We start from the raw sequence: 11852 nt of genomic DNA, 5'->3' as shown, positions 1-11852 counted from the left end.
ACGAAAATAATTACACACAGCACTAGAGTCGTATCGGAACTGAGTGAACCAAAGGTCTTGCGATAGGAACGTCCGACCCGAGTGATAGTTGAACACAGACTGCCTAGTACTGCTGTACTGTACTGTAAAGTTTCATCAAAATCTGTTCAGTAGTTTTTGCGTGAAAGTGTAACAAACATCCAGACATCCACACAAACTTTCGTATTTATAATATTAGTAAGACTAGTAAAAAGTAAGATAGTAAGATGAATTATTTTAGTTATTTGTTTACTTATAATAATATTTATTTATATAATTCTTAGCTCTGTCTGATAATGGATCTGGAGAAGATGCAATGGCCACCTCCGTAACAAAACAATAGAACCCTATGGAGTTAAGGCTTGTGTGATTCGCCTTGACGAATATTTCGTATCCAGGGTCCGATGATGGAGCTGTAAGGGGGCAGATTTTTTTTTTCACTATGTGACTGTCTTTATTTTGTATTTAATATATTTTACATATTATACCTATTCGTGTTTCATTATTTGTATCCAGGGTCCGATGATGGAGCTGTAAGGGGGCAGATTTATTTTTCACTATGTGACTGTCTTTATTTTGTACTTAATATACAGGGTGTTAGGTAAATGGGTATATGAGCCGACACTAGCCCATGTTAACATGGGCATATAAATGGTATGGTGAAGTCAGAAATTTGATATCATCATTAATTTTTTTTTAATTGTCATACAAAATAAATTTTATAAAATCCGATTTGTATGAAAATTTAAATAATTAAAATGAAGATATCAATTTTCTGACTTCACCATACCATTTATATGCCCACGTTGACATGGGCTAGTGTCGGCTCATATACCCATTTAAACACCCTGTATATTTCACATATTATACCTATTCGTGTTTCATTATGAATCGAAATATAAAAGACTTAATAAACTCTATTAAAATTTTAAATTAATTAATCAAGTTTGAATACCTCATTCTACCTTAAAATTAATAACTTAAATCAAGTCTTAATACGGTCACGGCTCAAGATTTTTTTGTCCATTTCAGCGTTCTTTTTACTCTTTTGACGTTGCGTTGACAGCTTTTACCTAAATTCGCGCGGAATATTTTTGTGAAATGGCTCTTAAAGCTTATTTAGTCCACATTTTTATAGTCTACATCATAATTAATTATTCGAAGGTCTTGTTTAAGTGCTTTACATAATTATGTTGGTACACGTAAAAGACCTTATCAAAGTTTGTTTAATTGGGTAAAAACAAGTTTTTGCAGAACTTTTGTAAAAGCTTTTGTCGTAGCCATGCCAAAAAGGATCTATGATCACATGAACACAACCTTTCAGTTTATTTTACTGCATTTTTCCACATCATAAAAAATACAAACACTGGAACACTTCCTCCTTTTTTAAGTCGGTTAAAAATAATAAACAATAAGTAACCACAGACTCTAAAACACCACAGTGTCAACGAAGGCATCCAAAAACAGTTAGACCATCAGAATGCCATAGAACACCGCGACACCGCAGCGTTTTAGGGCGTGACTAATGATGGTGTGGTGATGGTGGTTATGGAAAACCATAGTCACTTGGAGGTGAAGATAGAGCCGCATGGGATGCGTGTTCCGTATGGTTTGGGAGAGTTTTTTTACAATAATCCTATTAATATCTTACTAATTTATAGCGAAAGTTTATGAAGATGTATGTTTGTTACTCTTTCACGCAAAAACTGCTGTATGGATTTTGATTAAACTTTACAGTATTATTGTTTCATGATCACAACCAATAGGTTAGAATTAATAACAATCTGTGACAAGCTGAATTTGAATTTTTGTGATTTGTCTGGTGGGACCAACCACGAAAGTCATCAGTTTGAATCTCTTAAGACACAAATCTTCGTTAAAATACAAGTTTTAGAAGACGACTTTTATTAAATAATATACTAGTAATAGAAGTACCTAGTTAATTTGACATCAACATCACGTCACAGACGCTATACAGAAACTTTAATTCGGTTACTTATACCATAATGGTTTTTCAGAAAAGTTCCAGAACTCCAAAATACTGTACAACTACAAACACTCTGTATTGATTTAACCATTTAACACGCAAAACCAGTAAATCTTTTTCATTAGGGACTTAAAACAATGCAATAGGGATAAAAATATAGTGACAATTGTACAATAACAGCTTCTTATATCCGTTACTATAGAGTCACGATTCAGAGGAAGTGGGCGGTCGCCTGTCGAGGATGGCTATCATTTTAAAACTGTTATTTGTATTAGTTATTTGTTAACCCCCCGTTAAGTTGGCTGCAGAAATGTTAAGTGGGGTGTACGTAACTGGTTGTTAGTATCGGTCACGCGACAGTTACTAGTCTTGACTGGTCGGTGTTATGTTTAGTAAACTTGCTTTGTCATAGATACTCGTAATATTGGATTATAAAAATAATACTATACATGTAACAATTACTTTTTGCGCTACACATTGGTTAAATTTACCTACACTAAAGGATACTCATTGAATACAACAATGACCCGAAGTACGGAATCGTTGATTCAAGCCTACACTAGCACGCTTCAGCGCTAGTACGCACGCTAGTATAGACGCTACTTATCAGAGAGTGGCGTATAGTGCGAGTGGGCGGCGTGCTCGTAGACAGTCGCGCTACTGAGCTAGTACTCATCCTGGGGACTCCAATGAGCGCTAGTATGGACGCTATTACATGCGCTAGTATAGACGCTACTTACGGATGGGCGGCGCGTCGTAGGCACTGAGCCTTGGGGCTCCAGAGAGCGCTAGTATGGACGCTATTAAGTGCGCTAGTATACTATGCATTCTAGTACTTACCGGAGTGCGGCGTGTAGTGCGGGTGGGCGGCGTGCTCGTAGGGCGCGTCGAACAGCTCGCCGTAGTAGCCGGTCGCGCCGCCCGCCGCGCCGCCCAGCTCGGATAGCAGCTTGTACTCGTCCTTGAGGCTCCATTTCGATGACGACCATAACTGCTGGTGAAAAATACATTATTTAATAAGGCTGTACCTTTAATTGGTTAACTAATGAACACAAACAACTAAAAACTTTGAATGAAGCAGATACCTGCAAGCAGATTGTAAATTTTTGAATGTGAAGAGAAGTGATAATTTCGCAATTCTATGCAACAAGCATTTTTATGTTTATCAATCCAGAATTTAATCAAATAAAATCTTGTAGAAAGAAGTGATTAATTCGTTTTAATTTAGGCGAAGCACGTAGGACTTGGCTAAACCCCACAGTTTTTCTTGGTACATTTACATTACATAATTATGAAACTAAAAACATTTTACTACATAATATTTAATTTACTATTCTAATGATGTCACTTGAAATTGACACAGTAATCTGCTAAGCCTTGGTAAGAGTAGGCGCACACCGTTGATTTTTCGTCGGCCGATAGTTTAATCGGGCAGTTGATCAGTATGGGCATGTATGGGAGTGCGCAAACTACGCCGATTCGATTTGGCCGATTCTTCATACAATTTAAAATCGGGCACAACTATTGGTCAACTAAAAATCAACGGTGTGCGCCTACTCTAAGTCCATATTCTTTTTTGACTACGTGTACCACAAAATGAATCAGAACTAACAAACTAAAGGCAAAACGAATCCCTAATTAACAGGAGATAATAACAACCGTTAATCGAGACCAGCTGTAATCTGGCGCGAATTGGCGCGTAAACTGGCCGCCATCTTGCGAAGACAAATGGCGGGACGCGCGCTTCCGGCCGCCATGATTAAACCGAAATTAACGCAACGAGATATAAAGTTAACAAATACCGACTTTGCGAATAGTTTTACGAGAAAATGTTGTATGAAAAACTATTTCATGAACCATGCATCTTGTAGTTATTGCAATGATCTTGCAATTCAGATCAGTTTAATTACTTCCGTTGAGTTCCCTAGTAAATAGGAAAGGCTTACTAACGGTTTGCTTTATTTGTACTTCTACCCACAGCTTAATTCAGTGACTCTTGGTGTGGACAATATTAAGGTGTAAAATCTTATGTGTTGTTGACAGTACTTGGTAGGCGTATGATTTTTTCCAAAGTGTAAAATTATGTGTCAATTTTCTTCCAAATTAGTAGCTCATGTTTGTGAGAATGTGTTTGCACAAGCGAAACCGTTGTACCTAAGTATTTCATGTGAATATGTTTAAGAACATAGTGGGCTTTGAAGTCCACTTTTACTCACATTAGAATATATTTGGTCGCCATTGTAATGACTCCGCTGTCTTTTAACATCGTCTTCTGAATGGTTGTTGAAGTCTCGGTTCTCGTCTGAAACAAAAAAATCCCTTTAAAATAGCTCTATCATGAAAAACATACTACAACAAAATTAAATATAGGATGCGCGCCACGACAAACTTTTATCGATTTTGCACGATAAGCCCATACATATTTCGACTAAAGTTGTCATTAAGATTTTATCATGATGCACATCCTAGGCTGGAGATATTTTTAAATCATTTATATTCAATTCGTAGTCTAGGCGCAGGATAAGGTGGTGAAGACATACGTAAAGGATACGTTTCAGTTTTCAGGATGAAAATCCATCCGAGTATAGAGCCCAGAACTTACCCTTGGATCGAGAGTCTAATGCCCCTTTTCACCACCAATCCCTAATTTTTAAGTGACTCCTATATAAACAAAATTCCTGTTCTGTGTATTGGTATTATTATGGTAATAAGGGTCACTTAAAATAAGGGACTGATGGTGAAAACGGGCATAAATCGTTTACTCCGTAAGCCTTTCGTTTGCCTCCTGTCCCATGAAAATCCTACTACACATTATCAATTATTTATCCATGTACATAAAATTCATTTTACAGTCTATCTGACTATTAGTTAGGTTAGGTCTGACTCTATCAAGGCTACGCTAAATCGCAAAAGGTCACCGTCCTTTATTCTGACACAGTAACAAATATGTAAAACTGAAAGTTAGGATGACTTGCAAAATATACTCGTATTATAGGTACTACATAATATAGTATGATTTAATAATGATTTTACATACTATCTGTTCGAACATGTATTTTTTCAGTTATTTCATTGGGACAAATGGAAGGCAGACGTGCTCGGGGCAGGGCACCGACGAGATGGTCAGACGCGGTGAGAAAGACGGTGGGCGGGAGTTTGCATCGTGCGGTCCACACAGCTTATGACCGCAGTCTGTGGAGGAACACTAATGTGGTCGCGATCCTCATCAGTGAGGGACCGAGGAAGAAGAAGAATTGGGCCGATTTTGCGATAAGTGGTAACATTCTTAGGCTTAGTTGCACCACCTTACTTTAACCGTAACTATAACCATAATGATTTTGTAGTGAATTTGACAAATCTACGAGTACATGAACATGACTTTTATGGAAATTCTGAACCCTCTTCGTCTCGTTGAAAAAATCTATAGCCTTTTCAAAATAATTTCCTAAAGCCCCTTTAACCAACATCATTAAAAAGTCATCGGTTGGAAGTTATAATAATAACTTCTTAGCGATTGCAGTTAATTTAATAGCACAGTAAATCTCTCGGGTTCCGCGGGTTGAACAGGACTGAAAGAAGGGATGTGAAAAGGTCGGTAATTATATCGATATCTTGTGGTTTTATCGACGATTTACAAGTACAGTAAAGAAAAAAGGAAACTAGCACTTTCAGTTTTATTTCTTGATTAATTTGTTTATCTTAATTTAGAAAAAAAATAATTTTGTAAAATGAGTGTAGTGAGTGAGACAGTCATATATTTATTTTAAAAACGTACAATGACATGCAAACTGCTAATTTAACAAGCAAAGCAGTCTTCTTTTTTAATCTAATGACATCAATTACAACACTCAACACGCATAGATATTGTCATTTAAAGTGGCGAGTGCGATTGATGGTTACTAAAATAAATCTAGGCCAATAAACATAAAATTTATTTCAAATATTTATTTATTTTAGAAACTGCCCATTATTTGGCATCAGTCAGAGGCTTGCAAAACACACATTACTTTTTCCTTTTTCCCAGGTATCGATATGGGAAGTCAAACATCGATAACCTGCACATCCCTACCGCTCCTCATTCCGCGCTCAACGGGGGCCTGCTAGTATGTTCTCTACTAACATTACTTACAAGTTTTCTTCTAAGACTTTATTGGATAGAGTGCCCCCGGGGGGCGCGTTTCACAGTTTTCCGAGAATCTCGAAAGTTAGTTAAATTTTATGGTCTGATCAATTAGGTTAAAGGATTTTGGAGCACTGGAAAATTGGGATGAATTATGAGCAAAATGGTTTAGAAGCACCTCCTAAATGTATAGCTGACAATACTCTAGAAACATTGGCTGGAAGAAAAAACACCATTATTAATGCTTGACACTACTAAAAACCAAAAGAAGTTGTTTTTTTCAGGTTTTTTCTTTATCTTTTACTCAGGGAAGACAGTGCAGAGCCGTTTTATTATGTAGCCTCCATGCCTCACCTCTCCTTCTTTGGTCTTCATACCTCTTGTTCTGCAGACAGTGGTGTCGTTATAGAGCTACCTGGATCTTTGGATCAAGGTTTTCTCTGCAATCTTATAGCTGGTGAGGAATAAGGAGTTCTTCTTCTATTATTCCTCCTTCAGCTGATGGTGCCCTTGTAGAATAACCTTGATCACCCTATGCTTCCTCTTCTTTAGATCAGTGATGTCGTTGAGGAGCTGTCCCTTCTTTTTGCACACATTGTCATCGTCTTTGGAAGTCTCTTTACCCTTATTATCCACGTACCTTGGTCCTCGTGCCGCTTCCGCTTGAGGCCGGTGCCGTGCAGCGCGTCAACCTGCTCGATGCCGAGAATGCCGTTGATGCTGTAGCTGCCGGTGTTAGGCACGTGCTGTTCCGCGCTTAGGGAGAGGACGACTGTCAAGACCCGAGCGCTTTTGTGTCTTTCATATTCTTATCTCCCTTCATGCTATTCAAATCTTCATGTGCACATGATTCTACTACCTCATTCTTAACCTTCTCTAGTGTCTTGATCGAATGCCTCTAATTCCTTCATTCTCACATTGCCATCTTAGTCTTTCTTTGCAGTCAACTCATTGTAAGTAACCTTGATCTAAACCATGTATAACCTTAATGCTTCAATCCTCTCTCATTATCTCGGTCATTATACTTTTTTGTCTTCAAGCAGGTGATGCCGTTCAAGAGTCCTAACCTTGATCCAAGCCTTTATGCCTGAATTCTTCTTACTTTAGTACTTGTTCATGTCTCTTGTTATTCCGGTGGTGGTTTCGTATGTGATCCAAAGACCGAGAAACCTTTCGTGCCTCACTCTTAAACTATTCTACCTCTTTCAGCTGGTGGCACCGTTGTGGTATAACCTTGATGCAAGCCCTATTTCCCCTCTTGCCTTCTCCCTCTTGCCGTCTCCCTCTTACCTTGGTCCTCGTGCCGCTTCCGCTTGAGGCCGGCGCCGTGCAGCGCGTCCACCTGCTCGATGCCGAGGATGCCGTTGATGCTGTAGCTGCCGGTGTTAGGCACGTGCTGCTCCGCGCTTGGGGAGAGCACGGCGGTGGTGCCGGGCGCGTTGCCCGCGTGGGTTATTACCTGAGAGAGTAAGTTAATTTGTAAGCTTTAAAAGGTTACTGATTTGCCATACAGTTGACTCGTCATAGGGAAACACATTTCTAGGGAAACACAATGGCCGCCGCAGAATAACAGCGTCCTGTTCTGGGGTCTACCTCAGAGCAGGACACAATGCTGAGCGGATGCCATTTTGGTTCAAACATGTACAAATACTTTGAACTGTAAAATTGTAATAATTGTTTTGGACTAAATAATTATTTTTCTTTCTTTCTTCTAACTAAATGAATCACACACTTAGTAGGATAGGTCGGTTAGTAGTAACTTATAAAGGGTTAATAATTTTCCAGACAGTCCTTACAGTGCAAGCTTTTTCAACAAATATCTGACGACAATCTGTACCTTGCAAATACAAGTGGCGTAAAAGGAGGACCTGTTCGACCAGCTTGGCACAATAGGGTGCCCAGTTACGTGATCGTTGCAGCCCCAAAAGGGAGTCGCACTTTATGGACATGGACGAAGAGTCAAGAATTTGTAAGGAGCGAAGAAGTGTGGCGCGGTTGAAAGCAACATCTCCCGCGATTCAACCCGGAATAACCATAAGGTAGACCATGGCCATGGGAAGGTCAGCACAGAAGACAGCACGTCAGACTATGATTTTTTGTTGCGATGTCACTTGTTTTACAACTGCAAAAACCTCAGTTTGGCTTGACGTGCTGTCGTCTGTATCTTTACTCACATTTATTTATTTCATCTTTATTTCTTTTTGTTGTACTCACAGAAACAACGCTGCCCTGCGCCGAGCTGATCTCCTGCTCCTGCTGCTGCTGCTGCTGCTGGTGATGTGCGTGCTTCGCTTTCTCCGCCGCCTTGTTGCGAACGATCCTGATGACAATGAAATATTCTTAACGCAATGTACATAGGAGAAACACAAGCATAGATGTAACGGGGTTAAGACACCCTGCAAACTATAGATTTTTAGGCAGCCGATAGTGACGATCAGGTTGAATATGGAAAGTGAAGATCAGGCTGAAGGTGGAAGTAAGCCTCATCTGGAATCGTCAACCATCGGCTAGCCACCTGGCTATTTTAATCTCAAATCTCAATGCTTTGATAATGTTGTTTTTGCGATATAGTGGTGGACTTAGAAAAGCCCTACCACTAATCAAATGAATAGATTTGGCTCCCATTGGAAATTGAACACAGGATCTTAGATTTAGGGATAGATGGTCTCACTATTGACTTTTTGACTCTATGACTAATGTTAGGAAAGAATCAACAACTGCAGCTTTGCACAGCTAATAAGCAAACAATTTGGAAAACTGCACATTTATGATCGTTCCAAATACATAAATATAATTCGATGGCTCCTACGTATACTGGCGTAAGTGAAAAAAGTAAATTTTACAGGAGAGCCATTTTAGTGGCCAGAACCATATTTTTGGGTCATATCTTCTGACCTACTAAAACGAATTTAATGAAATTTCACATTTAGCCTTAACATGTAATGCTTTTGCTACTGCTGTTACCAATTTTTATATTTTTCTTATATATTTTGAGATTTTACGCATTGCCCTTTTACGTCGGCATATTTCTATAATTTCATGTATATTGTTCAACGTAAAGAGACTTAAATGACAACGTAAATATAATATTTTAAGCGATTACTCTCTTTATTTATGCATGTAATTATTTTAATTGTTATCATGTGCTATATCAATAATAAATCAGTTAGAAAAAGTCGTTTAATGTACCGTTTTACGTTTTAACGCAAATACGCCCATATACTGTGCTCGAGATTTAGTTAGGTCTTTTAACATAATGTGTCATATTTTTAAAAAATATAAATAACTTGAAAAAATCGAATTGCCTAAGGCGGGAATTCAACCCACGATGCCTTAGGCAGTTCGATGGAGTCCTATTTAGGAGCGCGCCCCTCTCTAATTTACCAGAGGCAAATGGAGGATTTGTCCTACACTCCCCACGCTGGCCAGATAGATTTCGGAAACCCGATTTTCGCATATTTGTCCCTTAGTCGCCTCGTACGAAGAGTGGAGTCCTATTTAGGAGCGCGCCCCTCTCTAATTTACCAGAGGCAAATGGAGGATTTGTCCTACACTCCCCACGCTGGCCAGATAGATTTCGGAAACCCGATTTTCGCATATTTGTCCCTTAGTCGCCTCTTACGAAGAGTGGAGTCCTATTTAGGAGCGCGCCCCTCTCTAATTTACCAGAGGCAAATGAAGGATTTGTCCTACACTCCCCACGCTGGCCAGACGGGTTGGGGAGGCCTGATGTTCGCATTTGTCCCTTAGTCGCCTCTTACGACATCCACGGGAAGAGTAAGTAGGTGGAACATTTGTTCAGAAAAAACATTTTGTTCAACCCACTCTTTTTTGGCGTAATAGAAAAGAAAAGTAAACACATTGAATGAAACCCACAACTCATTCAACATTCACTTACTACCGTCATCGTAGTTAAGTCTACTTTTAAACTTTCTACGTATTGTCCTAGGACGGACGAGAAAGTATAGGAAATCGAAAGGTATGCATGACATGCGTGTTGTGCTTTTAAACGCTCTTTGTACGAAATTCTATGGTCGATTATAGTAGACCAAACTTAATTTTAACTCGATTTAATGATTAGGTACCTAGTTTTCCGGCTTCATTGGCGTGAAGTATTGTCTGTCACAGAAAAACTTTATAGCGCGCGTCCCTGTTCCAAAAACCGGGATAAAAACTATCCTATGTCCTTTCCCGGGACACAAACCATCTCTATGCCAATTTTAATCAAAATCGGTTCAGTGGTTTAGGTGTGAAAGACAGACAGACAGACAGAGTTACTTTCGCATTTATAATTTTAGTAAGGACTTGTCACACTAGATGCGGTCTGCGTTCACTTTATGCAAAACGCAGACCGCATCTAGTGTGACAAGTCCTTACTAATATTATAAATGCGAAAGTAACTCTGTCTGTCTGTCTGTCTCGCTTTCACACCTAAACCACTGAACCGATGATTGAATTTGTTCACTTTATGCAAAACGCAGACCGCATCTAGTGTGACAAGTCCTTACTAATATTATAAATGCGAAAGTAACTCTGTCTGTCTGTCTGTCTCGCTAAAAATATAAATAACTTGAAAAAATCGAATTGCCTAAGGCGGGAATTCAACCCACGATGCCTTAGGCAGTTCGATTTTTTCAAGTTATTTATAATTTTCAAATTAGTTTGAGATGCGACTCTTAACGCTAAAAATTAAATAACTATATAATATGTCATAATTTATAAATAAAACAATTTGCTAAATATTTTCATGGCTTTATTTAAGATTTGGATTATAAAAAATATATGTTTATGTAAGCAACTACTCGTATAGATTGACGAATCGTATGATTGGGCTTTATACGTGGCGTAGTTTTGCACATACGCCTATTTGCCAAAAAATTTATTTTGTATCTAATGGAAAAAAATTTTTTTTTTCTTACTCATGTTATAGATAAGAGCAAAGTGAAATCATTGCTTAAATAATTGGAAAAAGGCGTAAGCGGCAGTTTCGCCCTTATACGTAGGAGCCATCGAATTATGAATATAGTGGCTCCAATTAAAACCGATGACACGACTATTCCATTACAAAAAAAAAATGCCGCACACTTGCAAAAAGTCGCGACCGCTTGCAAATAGCGTCATAGATCAGCGCCACGCGCCGCGACATCCTTTCTCAATATAAGCAGCGGTGGTCGCGATTTGTAACGCTTCCGACGTATTGTGCGGGGTAAAAAGTCGCACGCGTGCGGTGGGCTTTAGGGTCTTTGAGGTTAGGTTGAGGGAAAATGAAGTCCAAAAATTGCAAGATTGGAGAGTTTTTGGGGCAAGTCAATGACATTAGAAGAGTTTTATGACAATTAAAGGCTTAAAATATTAGATTCCTTTCGGATTCCGTGGAGGGTAGTTGAACTGTAAGCATAGTCGATCTGTTTTAATGGTTTCAATTTATTATTTAATGGACTTTAGTGTACAAATTTGGTGTTATTTTGTGTTCTAAAGTGCAGTGTTCTAAAGTGCAGTGAAGTGATAAATTATAAAAAAACATTGAGATACTTCGAATTTGAGCGCGCATCGAGTGTCGAGTGGGTTATCGTATGAACAACCCGCTTTGGACCCGGTGGCGTCTTGAAACCTGCTTACGGGCATACTTAACTCCACGGAATCCATGAAAAATCAATAGAACTGAAACACCCACGTTCTATTGATAACTATGTCAATTTTCACTCGACATTGGCAGAAATAAACCTC

The 11852-nt window shown here is 38.8% G+C and overlaps 1 protein-coding gene across 3 annotated transcripts in view; it reads right to left on the bottom strand.

The window, feature by feature from the left end:
- sv (paired box protein shaven) overlaps positions 1-11852 on the bottom strand; it is a 114571-nt gene that overhangs the window by 9790 nt on the left and 92929 nt on the right. For 2 of the 3 annotated variants that reach the window (XM_028322720.1, XM_028322722.1), the window contains exons 6-9: positions 8340-8445; positions 7416-7584; positions 4222-4307; positions 2846-2999 (exon numbers count right to left, since the gene is read on the bottom strand). In XM_028322720.1, coding sequence (XP_028178521.1) covers positions 2846-2999; positions 4222-4307; positions 7416-7584; positions 8340-8445 — 515 coding nt within the window. The remainder of the gene's footprint in view (positions 1-2845; positions 3000-4221; positions 4308-7415; positions 7585-8339; positions 8446-11852) is intronic. The other variant, XM_028322721.1, reaches the window with a different exon arrangement.

This window comes from Ostrinia furnacalis, unplaced genomic scaffold, assembly GCF_004193835.3.
Source record: "Ostrinia furnacalis isolate ACB-3 unplaced genomic scaffold, ASM419383v2 OfSCF7708, whole genome shotgun sequence".
NCBI classification, from domain to species: Eukaryota; Metazoa; Arthropoda; class Insecta; order Lepidoptera; family Crambidae; genus Ostrinia; species Ostrinia furnacalis.
The sequence above is the reverse complement of the archived record's forward strand: the minus strand, read 5'-3'. Positions and strand labels throughout refer to the sequence as shown.